This window comes from Mesoplodon bidens, assembly GCF_964165515.1.
Source record: "Mesoplodon bidens genome assembly, chromosome: 19".
Lineage (NCBI taxonomy): Eukaryota > Metazoa > Chordata > Mammalia > Artiodactyla > Ziphiidae > Mesoplodon > Mesoplodon bidens.
Genome location: NC_138179.1, coordinates 3489114 through 3511751, shown reverse-complemented (window position 1 = coordinate 3511751; position 22638 = coordinate 3489114). Strand labels below are relative to the sequence as shown.

The 22638-nt window shown below is 39.9% G+C and overlaps 1 protein-coding gene across 2 annotated transcripts in view; it reads right to left on the bottom strand.

Annotated features, from left to right (window-relative positions):
* ANKFN1 (ankyrin repeat and fibronectin type III domain containing 1) overlaps positions 1-22638 on the bottom strand; it is a gene marked incomplete at its 3' end in the record, with an annotated part of 258888 nt that overhangs the window by 65019 nt on the left and 171231 nt on the right. For both annotated transcript variants that reach the window (XM_081218673.1, XM_081218672.1), the window contains 2 exons: positions 6415-6512; positions 3305-3395 (listed from right to left, as the gene is read on the bottom strand). In XM_081218673.1, coding sequence (XP_081074799.1) covers positions 3305-3395; positions 6415-6512 — 189 coding nt within the window. The remainder of the gene's footprint in view (positions 1-3304; positions 3396-6414; positions 6513-22638) is intronic.

Genomic DNA, 22638 nt, shown 5'->3' with positions numbered 1-22638 from the left:
ACATTGCTCTCATGTATTCCCAAAGGCCATTATGAGTTTATTTCCTTAGTTGGATGAATGTATCTGAAGTACTCAGATAAGATGAGCAATGTTGTTGGCTTGAGTAAGACTCCTGGGGGACTGAATTACTATATGGCCCTGAACATGCTAATACATTCTAATGAGTGCTAATACTGCCATCAATGCAGGGGGAGATGAGGTGGACCTGGCTCTTTCAGCTGAGGCCTATTACATCAGAGGTGAGCTTGAGCTGATGACTTTATGATACATTAGAAAATTGCTAATGCTAAATTGCAGCCCGAGTGAGCACTGGACATGATGCCAAGGTTTTTGGAAAGAATGAGTCTTTCTCATAGATGTTTGGAAGGTTCTGATGACTACGTAAAATAGGAGACTTTAGGGATGAGGGAGAAAATTGAAAATATATTAAGAAATCAGGAGCCTGACAGGAATAAACTTAGTGTGGTAGGAAAAGAGCAGATCATGCCACATAATACTGTTCACTGTTCTGGTAATGAGACACTTCAGCTGCAATGCAATGCAATTCAGAGCTTACATTCACTGGTGATATCAGGGCTTTCCTGATCGTAACTCAGACAAGCCTGTCTGGGTCCTTTTCTCTTATTATGTACCATACCATATAACATAAGTCTATAAAAACACATTCAGGCCTTTTGTAAAAATATTTTTAAAAGTTTTATAGCTTACTGGAACATATTACCAAATTTCCAATTATTCTCTCATGTTAGAATACATTGTCTTCTAGTAAATATCTGAATACTGATACACGTTACATCACAATGTCATACTCTGTTTATAAATAGAACCAGAGTGTTTTTATATTGTTCTTTCCAAGTGACATGGCATGTCTGCAGTGACTGTAATGACGTGTTTGGATTTCAGTTCTTTGCCAGATACCCCTACTAATCAAATGTGCTCTTTTAGAAAGTGTTGCCATTTGCTACGTTAATTACCAAGTAATAAGTAACTCTTCCCAGACCTGGACAACTGTTCTTTTCATTCTGGAGAGAGCTCTTCAAATGGGGCTCTGAGGGAGAGTGTCTGAATAGAATTTGAAGTTTATAGAACCGGGACATCTGGTGTTTATAAGTAAATTCATCATGCAGATCAGAATTTGCATGGGGTCTGCGTTTGGAGTGGGTTTCCCTCTGACCCACCTTCAGGTCTAATTTTTTTTTTTTTTCTGCTTTTCTATCCCTTCTGTCCCTCCACCTCCAAAAATGCATACTCTTTTTACCCCCGTAGAATGAGATGGGTTCCCAAAGTATCTTGATCTTCCAATATTCCCCGTATGTGTTTCTGGTAAGTCTTCAGTAAGAAAGATATCCAAGTAAGACTGGAATAGTTAAATCATCAAATGCTAGGGGACTTAGGCGTCTTAGAGATCCCTGGGATTTGTGGTCCAAGGCTCTGTATGGCCTGGTTTAGCTAGCTGAATCCACCAGAGGCAGTGGTCAGGAATGGTTGGCTGGCTTTTGGTCTGATTGTCTGACTGATAGCAGGGCACTGGCTACCACCGCAGAGTCTTCACTAGTTCAGACTTGAATCCTGGCTCAGCCATGTTACCAAAGTTGACCCCAGGCAAGGCAACACGCTCTCTGAATCCTAATTTCCTTATTAATAGAGGAGGAGGACAGCATAGTGGTTAGGAGCAAGGAACATGGGGTTTGGACCTGGCTTCAGTGCTTGCTAGTTTTCTGTTGTTGGGCTGTATGTATATGTGTATGTACCTCAGCATTAATAGCTCCCTCATCAGTAAAATAATAAAAATCACCTCAATAGGTTTGTTATGAAGATTGAGTTAATCTGTGTAAAGTTCTTAGATTAACATGCAGCATATAATGAGTTTTATAAATGTTAGCTCTGATGTTGATAGTGTTACAGATGATAATGATGATGCTTATCCACAAGATGGGAACAATGACTGTTGTCAGGTTTAAGTGAGACACTGAATGTGAAAGCCCATAATATACCACCTGATTCGTGGTTTTTCCTGGGCAAAGGGTTATTGCAATACTTGAAAAATACAAAAATATATAAAGTAGGAAACTAAAGAGCCCATAATCTCATAACCCAAATATCTGCTGTTAAATTTTAATAGTTATATGCAGACACACCTACCTAATTATAAGTCAAACTCACAGTTTAAATGTTATGTGAAAAAAATTATGATGTTTGTTTACATAAAACTTATAAGAATTTCTTCTATACAATGAATCGTTTCTTAAAACACCATTTTTAGGGGTTGCACTTTATTCTATAGTATGGATCTATATATATCATACTTTATTTAACCACAGAGTTAATATTGGATATTTGTTCTCCCCACCACACATGATATTTCACTATACCAATATATTGCTGCAGTGCACATATTTGTTCATGATTGTGTGTCTGCATCTGTTTCTTTAGGTTAGATTCTTAGATGTATAATTGTAGGGTAAAAAGAAATGAATGCTCTTATAGCAGCTGATATAATATGGTACATTGTGTTCCACAAAGGATGGAGCAGTTTGCACTTTCACAAGAAGTGTATGATACCATTTTAAATGATCCCATTAGTGAAGATTTCTAAAATAAAATATAATTCAGAACAATAGGTTCATTATGCAGAAAAATCTATCATGTAGTATGTCTGGAGATGTTCTTCTTGTTAATTAAATTTTCTGGTTAATAGAGAATTACCAAATACACCAGACATAAATTATTAAGTTTAAAATAATTAGAAGGGGCTTTGCTGGGTTTTTCAGCCACCATTATAAATATTATAGATTTCTGTTTGTGGCAGAGTGTATCAGAGTGCCTGTTAATAAGAAAGCTTTTCTTCTGACAGAATGTAAGTAAGATTTGCCAGACTTTTGGTGAGGAAGGGGAGGTGAGGTCTAAAATGGACTGCATGTACTCTGGGCCAGCCAGTCCTACTGTGCCATTTCAGTACATCTCCACAAAAGCCCTGTGAAGGGTATGATCGGACCCATTCTACAGATGTTGAATTGAGACTCAGAGACTTTCAGTAAATTTTGAAAGCCACACAGCTAATAAAAGGTATAATGGGTATCAAATTCAGTCTTGCTGGTTCCAAATTCCCTCTTCTTTCATTCCACTGAGTTGCCTCCCAGGGGAACATTTCTGCAGAGGAATCATTCATTATGTGGCCAGATGCTACTCTGAGGAGGTCTTATTAGTCCCAAGCAGTGGGGAGAGGGAATGGCAATGGCATCCTGAGGATGGAATTGGAGTTGGAGTCTGGCCAGGCTTGAGAGAGTTCACAGCCACCACCTACTAGAAGGAGAGGCACATGCTGGTGTCGTGGTCTGAGCGGGTCCCCATCCTTTCATGTTATAAGCCGAGACTTGAACAAAATACTGTTGGCCCTGCAAAGTATCGAAATAGAGAGAATGATGCATTGGGAATTTTATTTAGTCAGTTTTACCCTAGAAGCTTTATTCTGTGTCTGATGAACTTGTTCATCCCACTACCCATACTTTAGCCTTCTAGCTTTTCTTGACTATTATGTTTTTACATGATACTAAACATATTTGGGGTGCCCTCTTAGTTTCTTTGTGCTTTCTTTTTTCAAAATTGGAATATCATGGTTGCTTTTCCTGACCTTCCCCAAACCATTATACGCCAATTTTTAAGTCACAGTTCTGTAAGGTTTACCAAAACCTGCCATTTCTCCCTCTCACCTCTTTTTCCTTATTTTCTCCTCCCCAGCGGCAACTACTATCACCTTTTTCTAGCTGATCAACTTGCTTTACAAGATCGACAAGTTGTAATGAACATCTTTTCAGATTAATAATTAAAGATCTGCTTCATTCTTTTAGTAGTTGTATAGTACTTCACTTTGGGTAAACACAGTCATTCATTTAACCAATCCCTCATTAGTGGACATTTAGATTGTTTCCACATTTTATGCTAAATAAATAATGCTGCAATAGATATCCTTTTCTCAGTTATTCAGACATTTAAAAAATTAATTCTTTGATGCTACTTCAGTTTTAAAACCATTATTAAAACAATGGTTTATATGCTTTAATGTTTTATGACATTAAGAATTAAGGATTTGTGGCTGTATGGAGGCTCCTCAAAAACATAAGAATAGAACTGCCATATGATCCAGCAATTCCACTTCTGGGTATTTATCCAAAGAAAACAAAACACCAATTTGAAAAGATATATGCACCCCAATGTTCATAGCAGCATAATTTACAATAACCAAGGTATGGAAGCAAACTAAGTGTCCATTAACAGATGAATGGATAAAGAAGATGTGATTATACACACACACACACACACACACACACACACAATGGATTATTACTCAGCCATAAAAAAGGGTGAAATTTTGCCACTTGCAACAACATAGGTGGGCCTGGAGGGTTATTATGCTTAGTGAAATAAGTCAGACAAAGACAAATACTGTATGATATCGCTTATATGTGGAGTCTGAAAAGGAAAACAAACTAGGGAATGTAACAAAAAAGAAACAGACTCACGGATGTAGAGAACAAAGTAGTGGTTACCAGAGGGGAGGGGCAAGATGGTAGAAGAGAATTAAGAGGTACAAACCACCAGGTAAAAAATAAATAAGATACAAGGATATAATGTATAATACAGGGAATATAGCCAATATTTTCTAATAACTTTAAATGGAGTATAATCTATAAAAATATTGGATTACTACATTCTACACCTGAGACTAATCTAACATTATAAATAAACTATACTTCAATTAAAAAAAAATTAAGGAGTTGTTTTTTGTTTGCTTATAATATTTTTAAATGTTTTATGCTTTTATATTTTTGCTTTGAGGAATTTTTTTTTCTGATGAACCCAAAGGGTTATTTTAGAAGTCAGCACTTGTTAAAGCATTGCTTGCAAAATTTGTAAAGTGGTGTTTGAAGTTAAAAAAATATAGCAGTCGTTGTAGAGCCTTTGCTAGGGATTTAATAGTCATGGCCTTACCATATTATCAACTTGATTTTTATAACATTAAACATGGGTTTCTAGGTACCTCAAGGATATGGAGATTCTGTAAAGTGTAAATCTACTTCTAGGCTTTTATGTGATTAGGATAGTATCTGTGTTGCTCTCATTGGATGACGAACTGGAAAAGCTTAATCCCTGTAAAACATTAGTTCAAATATTAGAGGAACTCTCTATGGAGAGTTTTCCATTTTTATCACCATATCACTTTTTCTTCTAAGCAGCGGAAATTCCCTCGGGTTCTCTCTGCCCCTCTTCCGTCATGTGAGCTATAGGGTTGGGAATCACATGACAACAGTAGCAGCTCTAGGGGCCACCCATTCAGGGGTTTGTTTGCTCTGCTAATCCACTGTTTTGGCCCCTGGTGTAGACGTGTAAGTAAGACTAAAATGTAAGATTCTGTGATGGTGACCCAACCACCAAGAATTCTGTTAGAATAAGCTGGTTCAAACTTGAAGAGGTGCAACCTAACACAGATTTTTAATTCTGGGCTTCAGGATTATGCTTTACAGATAACTGTTTTAATTGACTAACCTTTTAGAAAAACAACAAGAAAATTCTCCTTCTACCTCTCACATATGAAGGTCCTAAGATATTAATTATTTGAATAGGATAAAAAAGTACAGGTTTAACTTAAGTTTACTTAAAATCTTTTGCCGTTAAAAAGATTTTGATGATCCAGTTTTGTTGCATTTAATTGTTGGAGGAAATATAGGGTTTGTTCCAGTCTGGACTGATTGGTTAGGTGTTTTTATTTTCTGCATTTCATATGCTTATATGGTTTATAGTTCTATAAATAATTAACATTTAAGTTTAGACTGGTTCAACAGAGAAGCGCAGTCTGTTCCAGTTTTTCATTCACAGTTTAAATTGGTTCAGGTTACTGAGAAATGTAGTGCCACCATATACAGTTTCTTTTTTGTGAAAGCACATTTGGGCAGATTTTTTTTTTTTTTTTAATCAAGGGGAAAGGGTTTCTCTCAGGAAATTGTGTGACTCCAATTGATGACTGAGCTCAACTGAGGCTGTGGGGATGAGGGTTAGATGAAGCTATTATTTTTACCATCAGACAGGGAGTCAAAATTGGATCTCATAGAGCCTTTGATCCCTCCCCAAAGATTAGACTGCGATCCAGAAAGCAGCAGCTTTCAAGGCTTGCCTGAGGCCAGTCTTCTTCTGATCTCGTAGAACATGGCAGCTTACAAAGTGGTTCATGCTGTCTGCTCACGCCTTTGTGGGGTTCAGATTATGGATACCAGACATATCACGCCTAACGAGTGGCAGTTGTTGCCAGGGGACTGGGCGTTGGCTGTTGCTTCCAAAGTAGGCATTGGCTGTGAATATCCCAGCACAAACATCAGGGGTAGGGGAACGGGAAGTCTAACAGGAGGATTTGGTAGGTACCGTTGTAAGTCCTGGGATTGTGCATCTCAGGGTCTGCAGGTTTTCCATGATGATTTCTCCAGCCAAAGGACAAAAGTCTTTAGACATGCTCCATTCCACTGGATGGAAAGGGGAGGGGGGAAGAGGGGGAGGGAGGGAGGGAAAGAGAAAAAGAAAGAGAGAGAGAGAATAGTCATCTACCAAGAAGCATCATAGAAACTCTAGCATATAGTCTCTCTCAAAAACAGTAAGTTTACCCTCTTTTCCCTATATTGGCACATCTAGCAATTCTCCTCGGCATAAGTCAATTTCCAAGTTCACCATTGTTTTTTAAAACAAAGGCGGGGAAAAAAGTAATCATTCAACAGCGAATAATATACCTTAATGTGTATGTATGTATATATGTATATAGACACACATGCGCAGGCACCTTATATATAAAAGTTCTTTGTATGTAGAAGATAAGTTATTTACTTCATGTGAGAAGTGAAGGGCTCATTAGGATATTACCTTCTGTTTGTTCCCCACATCTGGTTTCTGTTTCACCATTTTGCCGAGAGTGCTCCTTCAAGCTCCCAGGGGCATTCTTATCCCAAGTGAAGAAGCCTCCTTTCATTTCCCTCCACATAATTTGACTCCTTTTCCTTCTGGAATCACCCTCTTCCTTTAGTGTGTCGTATGCTGCTCCCCTGGCTTTCATTCTCCTCCCTGATTTTGTCTTCCAGGCTTTTTCATTAGGCTTCTTTTCAGCGGGAGAATTTGGGATTTGTGGCTGATCTCTTTGGTGCTCCCCACACACCTGACGTCCCCAAAGTGGGTGTTCATTCACAGTTAAATCTTAACACCCAAATTGTCACACCCCATTTTACTGTGAGACATGGTCTTTCATAACATTTTCCACTGGTTGTAAAAACCGTGGTCAGGAGAGAGAAATTGTACATCATCAGTAAAAAGTGTCTTAAGTGACCGTTTACACACGGCAGGATTTGAGGCAATCCTAAACGAAGCAGGAGCTTCAGTCACATGGAAGACAAGGCCTGCATATTTCTAAACCTCATGATGACAAGCTATAGGCCTTAAGATTTAAATTATATTCTCTATGACACTTAAATACTTCAAAATTAAGCCAAACCATCTCTAAATCCCGCTGTTCCCCTAGAGTCACACAATCCCTCTGTTCAGAGTTGCTGGCCCTGCATCCTCTGCTTCTCTTCATTATGCTCCTGGGAATCTAGCTTGCCATCCTCACTCTCTTGAAATTGCTCTCCTAAAATTCCTAGTGCTTTGATCATCCACAACAGCCGCTTCTTGGGAAATCCTGCCCCTTTGGCCTCCCCCGTTTTTTGCAACCTTCTTTCCCCTTGGTTTCGGTTGCACCCTGTCCTCTGCTGCTCCTACCTCCTGATTCCCTCTTTTCAGGCTCTCCTTGGTTCCTCCCTTTCTTTGTCCTTTGATGTGTTGTTCCTTGAGGGTTTGGCTCCTTTTTCATTCCACATGCTTGTCCCAGGTAGTGACCTTATCCACTTTTATGGCTCCAACAATGACTCTTGAAACTGTAATTCTAGGTTTAGCTTCTCTCTGGAGCTCTGACTTCTTTCTGTAAATTTCCACCTGAGTGTCCCCACTCCACTTGAGTGCAAGTACTCCCTTAAGTACTTTTCCTTACCGAAATATGTTTCTCCTCTGTTTTTCTTAATTTTAGCTCATTTAGCACTGCCACACATCCAGTCAACCAACCCCAAAACTCAGTTCATCCTGCCTCTTCTTTTTCCCCAATTCCTCACAACCAGTCGATTACTAAACCCGGTAGGTTCTATTTTTAAATGTCTCCCATAAATTTCCCTCTCCCCCTCACACTGGAGCTATTCTAGAGCAGACCCTTATAATCATGAGCATCAACTCTGCAATTGATTTTTTGTAGGCCTAACTGCTAAACTCTAATTGATTTTTCTGTTTCTCTCCTTATCCTTATATACAATCTTCTAACTATAGCCCGAATTATAGTTTTAAAATGCAGATCTAATTGTTTAGTTTCTCCTCATAAAATCTTTTCATAGTGTCCAGTTGATTTCCAAAGTAAAATGAAACCCTAACAAGGCATTCAAAGACCTTCATAATCCAGTCCCAGCCTTACTCTACTATCCGTATGTCCTGCCATTTCCCAAAGCAGAGTCCTTGTTATCTATTTATTATTCTGTGCATTTTTATGCCTCTGTCTTGTGTTCATCTTCCAACCTTTGCTTGTCAAAGCCCTACTAATGCTCTAAATTCCTCAGGAATAATTGATTAAATACATCTTTTCTGTGTTCCCAAAGTCCTTAGTTTATATAAAAACAAGATTTATTACACATATATGATGCTTCTTTTTCTTGTTAGATTGTGAGAAATTTGAGAATAAGAAAAGTGTTAGTCATTTTTTCCCTCTCTAGATCCACACTTGGATCTGTATGCTTGGTGCATAGAAAATGCTTACTAAATATTGTACAAATAAAGACCTACATATTTGTTTTATTCTATGCATATACATATGTACACACACACATCCAGAACAGACTGCTTTTCCAACATGGAGATATTTTTCTTCCATGTGAATCTTCTCCTTCTCCAGACTCTTGTCCTTTGAAGCTCTTAGGCATATTGTAAAATCTAATCAGAATCAAATGATTAAGGTTGTATGTTTACTCTCAAATCAAGCCTATACCTTATTATAAATACATATTCTAAAACATATATATGTATGTATTTTAATATATGTGTTTTATATATATATAGGTATGTATGTATAATTTTTTCCCCAGATGTTTAATTATGCCTATGAGCTACTAGCTTTTGAAAAAGCCAAGTTTCTTAAGGTCAAATTAGAGAGGGTTTGTAATCAGAGAATAGTGTTGCATATTATTTTAAGCTAAAGAAAAAAGAGCTGTCATTGAGGGAATTATCACAAACAAAATGAAAATTAGTAGCACATGTGCAAGGACATCTAGAAAGAACAAAGCATATAGGAAAATTCTAGAAACAAAAATATCTTTGGTTGCCATTGAGACATGCATGGTTCACTGATGTGGTGAAGCCCCAAGCCCAAGACTGAGGATCAAGAGCTTCTGATTTCAGGCTAAGGATTCAGGGTAACATCCCAAAAGAAGAGCTAGGGATTAGTGGGAACAAGACCAGATTATTTGAGAAATGATTAAAGAAAAGTTGCTCAAAAATGCAATCTTTAAAATTTCTGAAGAAACAACAATTTATTTTCGAATGAAAGCTGTCATGTTCTATTTTTTTTTTTTTTTGCGGTACGTGGGCCTCTCACTGCTGTGGCCTCTCCCGTTGCGGAGCACAGGCTCCGGACGTGCAGGCTCAGCGGCCATGGCTCACGGGCCCAGCCGCTCCGTGGCATGCGGGATCCTCTCAGACCGGGGCACGAACCTGTGTTCCCTGCATCGGCAGGCGGACTCTCCACCACTGCGCCACCAGGGAAGCCCCTGTCATGTTCTATTGGAATAGTTCTATAAAGCATGTTTCAGGTGGAAAAGAGGGCCTGGCTTCTTGAAAAACAACAACAATAAAAAAAAAAACAAATAGAAGCAGGTTTGTAGGGAGGTGTGTTCTTCTTTAGGAGTTAATAGAAAGTTTTAAGCATTTAAGTCTAATTAGATCTTATAATATGTCGAGGTTTCAAAGGGGGAAGGGTCTAGAGAAAGAGAAGATCTACATGGAAGGAAAAAAATTCTCCATGTTGGAATGGCCAGTCTATTCTGGGGCAACCTATATAGTTTTTTCCCCTCTGTGTACTTCCTTGGGTCGATGGACTCTTGACATAAAGAAAGGAGCTTCTGCTCACTTCTGGAAATAGAATGAGCCGGAATCACTTTGAGAGCCAACCGGGAATTCTAAGAAGGTAACTTAGCATGGTCTCTCTGGAAAGTTATGTGTAGGTAGTTTAAAGACTTAATATTAAAGCCATGAGAAAAATCACTTATAAGTCTGCTCTAAATCCCTGAAGGGTTGGAGCCATGTATATGAAGTTTAAAACTATATAAGACTTACAGTTTTAAGATGAAGATCAGGGCAACTGTTTCTACTTAGGTCTGGGAAATAGAAGCAGGGTTCAATCATGCAGTGGCTCATAGCAGTTGCACATTAGTAAGAAAGGTACCAGACAAAACCTAGGTGTTAGTATTTCTTAAACTTTGGCTCTGGCTCAAACTGTGATTCACTATATTTGTATGAAATAGCTATGAATATTTTAAATGTGAAGTTCTGTTATTTTCACCAATATTTCATTTTTATCTAAGCTTTAGAAATGTAGAGCAGTTGGGCAAGAGAGTTTCTCCCTGAACCATCACCATTTTCCCAATGGCAGCTATATAAACCACAGACCAAGCTTAAGAAGAAAAAGAGCTCCAGAAGGTTTCCCCTCGTCATTTGAAGTGTATAATGTGAGGAGGAATGTCCCAGAATCAGTGAGAAGAGTAGAAAATTCATAACTGGAAGTGTTAGGGTGCACAAGCAGAGAGCTTAGTCAAAGTGCAGGTAAATTTCAAGCCTCATGGTGTGGACTGTGTGATTCACAAACCCTGAAGAGTTATAACACTCTTCAGGCCAGCTTTTTGAGAGGTGAAGACTATGCAAAAGGAGAGGCATAAAGGGATAACATTGCAGCAATGTCTAATTTCTATTCAGTTGATTAAAAAAAAAATCTAAAACCTGCTATTGTCCAGGTTCTCCCTCGAATCTCAAATGCCTCAGAGTCTAGAGTTGTTTTATCGTCTTCACACACCAGGAGGACAGACTGTAAAAGTTATCCTCTTGCCTCCTGCCCAGGCCCTACCCAAGCTTTTCGCTTGAGCCTCACTGGTCACTCGACCTCAGACCTGTTGCTTATGCTGTTTTCTCTTTTCATATGCTCTCCTTCCTCAAAATCGTCCCCCGCTTCTTTCAAACCCCTGATTCAAGGATCCTTCCTTTCCATAGCTTTTCTTGGCTTTCCAAGGGAAGCTCCTTTGCCAGCTTTCCCGTAGTAATTTTAATATGTCTCTTACGTTGCACTTGCTTTATTGTTTTGTATGTAAGAGATCTGTCTCCTCTTTAGTCTATAAGCTCTTTGAGAGCATGAACCAAATTGTATTAATACCCATTTCCAAAGCATCCATCACAGCACCTAGCACAGTGTAGGTGGCTCAGTTTATGTTGCGTGAATTGAATACTTGATTCATGACTTTGGAATGCTTGAAGACTAAGGTAGACAGAAATCTGATGCTGGTACTCAAAGAATAAGAAAACAGTGTTAGAAAAAATACAGTCAGAAGAGAACGGAAGCTGCTTGAGCTGCCCAGTAAGTAGTTAAGATGGAGATTAATTCCTGGCTTCCAGATTCCCAGCATCCCAGACTCCTCACTTGTCCATACTGCCTCTAAGGACCCCAAAAATAAAAGTTTATTTCCTGTTCCCTATCAGCACTTCTATGGAACCAAAACAGCATTTTTACTGGCCACACTCACCCCGGCGCCTTAGCTAATGAATGGAATTTGGCTCGACTGCCCAGCCCAGCACCAGAGCATTATGAAATCTTCCCCTGATCCATCTTAATTGTGCAGTTTCTAACCTTTCAGGCCAACCATAGCACAAGAAGAAGAAAAAGGGAGAGAGGGATGTGCCGAGAAACCCAGAAAAAGATCAAATACAGTCATTCCTAGAGATGAGAAGATGTGTCTTGCTGAAGCACGAACCCACTCAACACTTGTGGGTTTTAAATTGGGAAATGACGTGTGAAAACTCTGGATCTGGGAATTCTGTTTAGCTCTGGCAAAATACGAGGTTGGAGCCGCTTGCATTTTTTATTTTAAATTCCCTTGGTAGTTCTAGGAGTAGGGGCATGCATTACTTTCAAACAAGAATCTTTATTGTTTGCATAGCACACAGTCTTCCAGTTAATTAGAAAAACATTTTTTTTCCCAAATTAAATTTCCCTAGAAAAACAATGATTTAAATTAAGGGCAAAAGGCTTTTTTTTTTTTTTTTGGACACTAGTAAATCCTTCCTGCACCTACTACTTCTAGAAGATTAAAAGCACAGTTGGAATTGGAAGGCTATATTCATTTATTTATTGTCAGATTCTGCCATCTACAAAAGTAATATGCCCCTACCTATGTACATTGTGTATTGTCTTAGTTTTGCCTGCCATATTACAGAGCTACCTACAGATACAGACATGATGCAGAGATTCTAAATGTTCAGGTTTTTGAAAAGTACATAATACTACAAGTAACAACAAAAAAGTCAGCTTCACAGTCTGATCTATTTGCTTCTTTATTTATCTCCTAATGGCTCTCCTGTTATGGCTGAATTTATTCTTTCTCTTGATCGTCTTTGCTTTCTAAATAAACGATACTATAATTTTTGTGATTCTTACTACTGCTGAGAGTTCTTTCTCTTTTTCCAAGCTTGGCATGAAGTGTTTGTTGAAAGAATACCAGTCTTCTAGAGACCCAGCTGCTGCCAGCCTAATGTCTTCATTGAGATTCACGGAGCTTCATCTTTGTACTTTTTTGGTCTCTTAACCAGGGGTGACTTTAAACAAAAATTCCTTCAGTAATTTCTGCAATTTGGGGATGAGAAAGTCTGAATGATCTGCACTAGTGGAGTTATCGGAAGTGTAAGTAATCCCCAAGCCCCAGATCATATAGAAATCACTTTTTTCTTTGCGTTTATCACCTACTGGTTTTCCTAGAACATTAAATTAGGAGTTGGGAAGGTCTCAGATTTATCACAAAGTACAAAGTGCAAAATCCCCTCATCATGTCACATCTAAGATTAGGTGGCATAATAGGGCAGCTTTTAGAGGCAGCACAAAGTGGGAGAAGGAGAAAGCCAGAGATTGGCTCCATCCACATTTAGATGGGATAAATCCTAGCGGGTGCTGGAGTTGACCCATATGGCTCGCAAGAGCTGATTGTTAAAATTTTAGGAATTTTGCCAGCTGGTTGTTAAACACAGCCATCATTAAAAATCAGATTGTATAAACTTAAAGTTAAATAAGTTATGTTAAAGAAAAAGACAGTAAATACTCAAAACTCATGACTCCCTAATTTACTTAATTTTACTAGTAATTATGCTCTTGAGATTATTGATACCTATTTTATCTGTAGGGTGGAAATAGCATATAATGTTGTACTACTGCACTTATCTTCCCAATCTGTTTAGTGACATCACATTGGTAGCTTGAAATTGGCCATGGTGGGAATATTTGCAGCATAGCAGTGAGCAAATGCTATAAAACCAAGGCTTGATTTTTTATTTTGTGGACTATCTAAACCAGGTATTGGCAAACTGTAATTCCAAAAGCCAATTCTGACCCGAGGTCTGGCTTTTACATTTTTAAAGGATTGTAAAAGCGTGTGCACATGCACACACGCACACGAAGAATATGTGACAGAGACCATATGTATTCCACAAAGCCTAATGTATTTACTCTCTGGCCCTTTGCAGGAGAAATTTGTTGACCACTGGTCTAGACTTAAGAAAGTGATGGAGAAAATGTTAATAATTCAGATTAAAGTTAGAAGTTTCTGTGGCCGTTACATTGCGAGTAGCACAACACAGCTGAGGAGATATTCTTCCAGTACTCGAAAACTGTAACTTGATTCCACAAAGAATGTCATTGATGAGTCAAGTTATAAGTCTGTATTGTTTCATTTTTGTTTTAATTCCTTAAAGTAAATGAAAATATCAACAAACATTTACATGGTAACTACACTCATTGCATGAAAATAAACAAAAGCATTTTGGGAGAATTGATAGGCTATGAGGAATTTATAAAAAAGTGTATGGTATATGTTATTATTATTTGTAAATTGTGTGCTACATATCCTTTCTGTTAGTAGAATTTATAGAAGACGTGTGTGTGTGTGTGTATGTGTGTGTACTTTTTTCCCCCAGAGATCCAGTTGTTCAACATTTACCAGCATGCCATTGGATAAATGCTAGGTGGTTGCTCATATAGACTCAGGGTGGATGTATCCTGACTAGCAGGTTATAGTGTCCAAGGGGAGCAGATTTCTCAGGTATAACTTAGGTAACATTCTGTTACCAGGAGATGAACATGAGGTGCATAAGCCCCTTTAGGAGGCAGGAGTGGCACAGTGAGGGAATCTGGGGCAAAAGTTCATTTACTAAGCAGTCACCATCTGAGAGGTCTGTTCAGTGGCCAAGAGCCAGGCACTGGGCAGTACAGGTGCTCAGACTCCCTGCATCAGTTCTTCTTGCCCAAGCCAGGGCTGGCCTTGAAATTGGCACAGCATACAGCCTGTAGGGCAGGCATCTGTGGACTTGACTGTAACAAGGATGGCAGAGTCGGGGGCTGGCCAACAGAAACCTAACATCCAGTAGGCTTGGCAAACATCCCAGTCCACTGCTTCTGGTGGCCCGAAAGAGCGCCATGCCTAAACAGAACTGTCTGGGCTTCCTTATTATTTTATTCTTTATTAGATTTTATTATTACACATTATTATTATATTTTATTTCATGATTATCTGGGTTTTATGAATGGGCACTTTTAAGACACTGTGGACTGAAAATATGAACATCGGTTATTAATTCAGACAAACCACTCACTTTTCCTTTTTCTTTGGAACACTGCCATATCTTTGGGTTATAAGATGTCCAGGTAAATTTTCACTTGTTTTAGATTACTTTTTAAGAGAAACTGTCCAGATAATTTTTGTTCATTAAAGAAGTATAAGCTTTTAAAAGGCTGCAGTGGATAAAGTGGAACGATTGCAGGGACTCAAAACCAAGTGACAATTAGCGATCTGGAGGCTGGGACTGCCGCCCCACACTCCTTCTCTGAGAATAGGCAGCATCTGAAATCTGTTCCATGGGGTAAGAGCTGCTCTGGGAAGCTTCTGGGATGCTGAGATTTTTTGTTTTTGTTTTGTTTCCAGCAGCGTGATGCCCTTTTGTCTGCAGGGAGAGAACTCTGACGAGCTATTTTACTTTCTAAAGGATACAAAGTAGGGAAGTGCAGGATCTGTCTGATTTACACGCACAAGGTCCAAGATATGTGATCAATTCGCAGCTTTCTGAATCCTGTTGAATCCTCGTGGAATTAAAATAACCAGCCACAGGGGCAAAAGCAAAAACATTCCAACTTTTTTGCCAGATGACAACTTTCATTCAGAGAAAGTGACTCCACTTGGCTTTGGGGATGGGGGTCATGTTCCTACCCATTTAAAAAAAATATTGAGGTGACATTGGTTTACAACATGATATAGGTTTCATGTGTATAACATTATATTTCTACCTCTGTACACACTACAGTGTGCTCACCACCAAAAATTTAGTTTCCATCTGTCATCATACAGTTGACTCCTTTACCTGTTTCACTCTCCCCCACTCCCCCCCACTTCCCCCGCTTCCTTTTGGGTAACCACTATTCTCTTCTCCATATCTATGCATTTGTTTTTATTTAGTTTGTCTTGTTCATTTATTTAAAATTTTTTTATAGTCCACATATGAGTGAAATCATACAATATTTGTCTTTCTCCATCTGACTTATTTCACTTAGCATAACACCCTCAAAGTCCATCCATGTTGTCGCAAATGGCAAGATTTCATCTTTTCTTATGGCTGAGTAGTATTCCATTGTGTGTGTGTGTGTGTGTGTGTGTGTATACCACATCTTCATTCATTCATCCATGAAGGACTTACGTGGGCACTTACGCTTGTTTCCAAATCTTAGCTGTTGTAAATTTACTACACCCACTTTTAACATCCCATTTTCCTCCTTATAACCTTAACTAATTAAACTCCTTAAGGAAAGGACTCATGCCATATTGATTTTTGGACACCCACCCCACTCTCTTGTAGAAGTATGGAGTATAGTCTCAAATAGAGTGGGTTTGACTTGAGTCAAATTGAATGGGCTTATATGTGGACATTGATGAGTGAGGGACAGTGCTCAGAGTTCTATTTTGCTCCCTTGATCTACAAAATAAGGACTTCTTTGCTGGGCATTTAACCTAATTTCTGAGGCTTGTTTTGCACTACTCCCTGCATTTGCCCTGTGTTCCAGGAAAAGAAAACTAACACTTAATGAAAATCGACCAGGTTCTTTCACAGATAATTTTGTCATTTTTTTCTCACACTATTCCTGCAATATAGGCTAAGTCATTCATTCAGCAATTCTACCAATTTAACAAGTGGCAGAACTGGGAATTAAAGCCAGGTCTCTGTGAACCCCAAACTCACTTATAACTTCTTATTGAGCCTGGGATAAAATCCTCAATCTGTATCCTGACCTGCAAGGCCCTGGGTGACAGGGGCCTTCTCCACCTTCTAGCTTCAGACTGATTGCACCCACAAGTTCTCTTTCTCTCTCTGATTTTCAGATCCTCAAACATGTCAGGCTTCCTCTCCACACACACTGTTTATTTTGCGGGAAATGTTTTCTCCTTTCTGACTTTCATAATTATCCCTCGTTTTCCCTCAGGAATCAGTATAAATGTCACTTCTGCACATAAGCCTTCTCTGATCCGAAGATAAAATTAACATCCCTGTTATGTATCTCAGAGATATAACACTGTCCCTTTATAGCCCAGTAACTACCTATTAGTGCAGTTATCGCTTCAATCTTACAAACTCTTTGAGGACAATTCCTATGAAGATATATTTCCTGATAGCTAGCATATGCCATAGCATATAGTAGGCCAATAAATATTTATTGAATTGATATTAGATTATTGTCCAGCTAGGTTGTGGGGATATGGAGAGGCAAGTGACATGGTCCCTGGCCTTAAGAAGCTTACACTTTAATATTATGGCCCATTTTTACAGATGAGGACAGGAGGTTCCGAGAGGTCAAGTCCATCTCAGACCAGAGTTCTTCCCTCATCACCATGCAAACTCTTAGGAAACAAGCGGTCTTTCCAGCCTGATGCCTCTCCCATCTCCTCTTGTCAAAACCTACTTGAAGGAAAGGCTCATGCTCCTCCAACCCCAGTCATTCTCCCTGAGTCCCCAGAGTAATTGCATCTGTCATTTTTTCTGACATTAATACTCTCTATTTTGTATTATAATGATTCATGCAATGTATTTTCAACTCTACCTGCACAGGATATTTCAAGTCTGTTTCCTTTTAATTTTTTTAAACTCCATCATTATCACCCTCATCCAAGCTACCATCATTGCATACTGGAACTCCTAGGGCAGTTTCAGAGCTGAACTAGAAGGTCTCTCTGTCTCTGTGCATACCCACTTCCCCTGCCCCCAGTCTACTGAAGCCAGAACAGGCTCTTCAAAACATAAATAATATCACAATACCTTCCTTCATTGGAACCTTGTAAGTGCACTTCCAATAAAATCCAAACACCTTAACATAGTCTACAACAGGGGTTGGCAACCTGAGACCCTGTGGGCCAGATCCAGCCTACCACCTGTTTTTGTATAGCCTATGAGCTAAGAATGGTTTTTATACTGAAAAAACATCAAAATATATTGTAAGTTGTGAAAATTATATGAAATTCATATTTCAGTGTCCATAAATAGATTTTATTGGAACACAACCCCAGTCATTCTTTTATATATTGTCTCAATGGCAGATTTGAACAGTTGCAATAGAGACCATATGGCCTGCAAAGCCTAAAATATTTACTATCTGATCCTTTATATGTAGACCCCTAGTCTACAAGGAGTCGTGATCTGGCGCCTGCCTACTTCTTTGGAATCCCCTATCCTACTGTTCTACCCATTTTGCTTCATCTGCACTTTCTTTTTCTCTAACTTACTGAGTTATTTCTCCCAAGCTCATCTGCATCTCAGTCTAATACATCATCCTTCTTTATTTTTGGTACTTATCATTATCTGAAATTGTCTTGTTGATTTAAATTTACTTGTTTATTCAAGGAATATGAGCTTCATGAGTTTGTCTGTTTTATCCCCCACTGTATCCCCAGGCCTCGAAGAGGATGTGCATTCAAAAAATCTGTGTTAAATGAGAATTTTTTTCTTCCCCTTAGTTTTCTTCAGGGAAGACACTGGGTCTGACTCATTTTTGCATCCCCTACAGTGGCCAACATTGTGTCCTGTGTGGAGTAATAATAGTTCCAAAAATAGCTGTTAACTGAATAAAATGCCAGACATTTACTTCCTCTTCCTCCTGAGTCAAAGTGAGAAAACACTTGTTGTCAGCTGGACCCCAAGAAACAGTAAAATGTGTACAGCATCTTTTCCACCTTATATCTATACTGCTTTGTTTGAGGGCACATTTTAGTGAGGGGCCATGAATCCCAGCATATTCCTCACAGAACGTTAGCTATGGGTGCCTCAAGTGCCCCAACAAAGGGTATTTCTAGTTGATGCTGAGTTAGGCTCAGTGTTTTCTGATAATGGGAAAGAACTATTGGTAAAAGGTGTGGTTGGCAGTTTTTCCTATGAAAATAGCTCCAATTAGTTTTCAAAAGGTTATATAGATTGCCTTTTAAAATACGGCATGTGTAAAATGTTACAAAAAATAAAAGGTAAAAAGAAAATCCTGAATTAGTTAGAAACAGATAATGGGGGGCTTCCCTGGTGGCACAGTGGTTGAGTCCGCCTGCCGATGCAGGGGACACGGGTTCGTGCCCCGGTCCGGGAAGATCCCGCATGCCGCGGAGCGGCTGGGCCCGTGAGCCATAGTCTCTGAGCCTGCGCGTGTGGAGCCTGTGCTCTGCAACGGGAGAGGCCACAACAGTGAGAGGCCCGCGTATCGCAAAAAAACCGAACCCCCCCCCGAAAAAAAACCAGATAATGGTTTATATGAAGCTAGTGCTTAGTGATCTTTGGAGGATACTGGGAAAACATCTATTAATATTTATTGGGGTACTTTGATCTACTTCTAAATATTTTACTTAATCCTCTTAACAATCCTATATCATAGATAATACTTGTCTCATTTTACAAATGAGAAAACTGAGATTCAAAGCTTTTAAATAACTAGCTTAAGGCCACACAGCTTATCAGTGCAGAGTCTGGATTTGAACCCCTGTCTCTTTAGTCTTCCTCTCAAGCCCATATGAGGAGAAAGTGATAAATGGACTAACAGCCATGTTGAGGTCTTTTAAGCTAGAGAAAGCCCCAGCTGTGAAGAGTCTGCAGAATTCATAATATTTGACTTCTACTGAGTGAACCTGCGGCAGGGGCTCCTGGTTGGCACCTCTGCCTCCTTTCCCCAAGGGCCAGAGTTGTCTCCAGTACTGTGGTTTCCTTGTTGTGGTTTCAGGGGGGACCGAGGACAGTGAGTGGTGGCCACTGAGCAGAGCAGGGGACCGCACTGAGGCTGAGGGACTGTGAGCCTCATGAAGGTGTTCTGTATTTTGTGTCAGCTACGTGTAGCTGTGGTGGCCAAGATAAGTACTGATTAAAGAAAACAAAACAGCAGAAGTGTGAACAGTCACAGAAGACTCGTAAATTGCTGGCGTACATTTTAAGGCTGTTCCGTGTTATGTATGTAACCTCGCCAGTGCCAGGTATTCTCCCTTCACCCTCCTCCAGTAGCCAACTCTGTCCCTCCCCAGTCCTGAATGAGGCCCATATCTTTCTTCACCCGTTTCTCTCTCCTCTGGCTAGAGATGCTTAAGCTGAGGTCAGAGGTAGGATGAACGGCCTGGGAACAAACCAACTCCAAAGCAGGAGCGGTCCCCCAGGATCCAGAGGAATTTGTGGGAGAATAGAAATAAAGAAGGAAAGGAAGACAGGAAGGGAAAAGAACGAAAGGAGGGAAGGAAGGAAGAGAGAGATGATCAGGAAGGGAGGAAGGAAGGAAGGAAGGGAAGGAAGAAGGAAGAAAGCAAAGCAAAGGAAGAGCGAGACCACCTTGGGTGTGGCTAACCATAGTCCTCTTCCCTCTGTGTCTCACCAAGGGGAATGTGCTATTTAGGGCTCTTCCCTTCGGTATTTGTCTTCACGTTCTACTGTAAATTACTCAACAAGGTGCCCTTATTGATCCTGAAAAATTCAGTCTTTAGATTTTCCCATCAAGGGAAGAATAAACCTTTCAGAGCTTCTCAGGGAGACAGAGAGCCCTGTCCTCCAATCCCAGACTCAGATGCTGCTTCTATGTGGATGATCAGACTAGCTGATGTTGAGGGCACAAACCTCAATATGGTGATATGGGGGTTCTTTACTTGGGGTCCAGAAATCCCATATGGGCTTCGGGGTATTAAAGAAAACCCTTCATATTGTAAGCAACATACATGTATTTTTTTCCCTCAGATCCCTCTGAAAGGTTACACTTCACAGCGCACGATGTGTATCCTAGCTGGAGCTATTTGAAGGGCCTAATTACTCTTCTTGGAGGTAATGCTGTAGTTATCTCTATTTTGTTTGTTGCCTTTGGTTTCAACATTTCTACTTATATGTGAAGTCTCTATATCTTCAACACCCACAAAACATATTTGAATCAGTAGCTTGGACCTAAAATGTTTGTTGAGTGTTTTACAGCTCATTTGTTTAACTGGCAGATCCACCCATGCCTTTTATCTGGGTCCATGGGAGCAAATGGCACTTAGTAGGTTTCCAATACAGATGTCTTAAATGAATGATTGCAATAATTTATTTAATAAAGAAGACTTTGTCACATTCACAGTTAAAAATGAAGAACAAGACTGCTATTTTGCGCATTCAAAAGAGGTTACTCGGGCTTCCCTGGTGGCGCAGTGGTTGAGAGTCTGCCTGCCGATGCAGGGGACACGGGTTCGTGCCCCAGTCCGGGAAGATCCCACATGCCACGGAGCGGCTGGGCCCGTGAGCCATGGCCGCTGGGCCTGCGCGTCCGGAGCCTGTGCTCCGCAACAGGAGAGGCCACAACAGTGAGAGGCCCGTGTACCGCAAAAAAAAAAAAAAAAAAAAAAGAGGTCACTCACTTGTGGGAAGATGAAGCTCTCCAGATTTTGAAAAGTCTTTTATCTATTCTAAGATAACAAGGCAGGGCAGGAAAGTCAGTGGCGATATTTAAATCTTGATAGTAAGGTACTTGACCCATCGACAGTGAGAGAAAGAATTATGTGGACTTACTGGAGGGATATATACATAATCGGATTTCAATAAATAAACATAGTTGAGTTTATTGAATTTTGTATCTATTTGTCCAACACCAAGTTAATTGCTGGCATGTTTGGGATAAGAAATCAAATTCAATTTTCAGTTTAGTGCTGTGTGGCTGACTGACTTATCAGACTTTCAGTGTTGCCCTGTTAGGCACCAGATGATGTAAAGTGCTCAGGATGTGAATATGAACAAGCCTGACCCCAGCCCTCAAGACAATGGGGGACACAGACAAGTCAGTATGAGGTTATAATGCAATAAGACAAGTGCCGTGATAGAGGCGGGCTTAGAGTGGGGGCACCGTCAACAGTCGGGGGAGAGGGTGATTAAGGAGAACCTTCTGGACAAGCTGGATCTTGGCAGACTCTTGAAGGATGTGTAAGTCTGCCAAGGGAAGAGAATGGTTAAAGGCTCTCCAGGCAGAAGTCTGTGGGTGTGCAAAGGCACAGAACTGTGCTGTGGTCAGGGAGTGGCAGGGCGATTATGGGGAACAGAGGAGGTGAATGGGATGGGGGTGTGGCCTTAGTCAGAGACGGGATTCCACAAAGTAATGTCAACGTTATTTTGAAGGCATTTTGGAGCTGTTGAAAGATTAAGCCATCGTATGATCAGATTTGCATTTTAGAAAGATCACTGTTATAGCTTGTGGGAGAAAAACTGGAGAGAGGCAAGGCTCTAGTCAGGGAGACCAGAAAGATACTACTAGTGCTGTGATCCATGTGCGATGGGGTACCCGCTCAGGGCTGGCATGATCTTTGCCCTTTGTGAGGAGGAGGAAATTGCCTGACTTCTTGTTAGCCACCATGAGATACCTTTTCCTATTCACTGAGGCATTTGTGAGCCAAGTTTTTATGTAAACTCAAATATTTGGCATTTCAAGCTCTCATAGGAAACAGTGAATACTGGAGTTCAACTCCTTTTTTTTTTTTTTTTAAACTAAGAGCTATTAGCAATGCTGTATACTTAAAAATTCCCAAATCAAATATCGTGGTCATATCAGAAACCATGCCGTCTCTCCAGGTGTATGTAACTGGTCTCAGCTTTACTCAAAGTTCAATTGCAAACAGCAATAAAAACATTGACATCTCTTTGCTCGTTCAGTACTTATGTAGCGGTCCCCATCTCATTTTTACACATGCAAAACCTCAAGAGTTGGTTGAATTTGAGGTG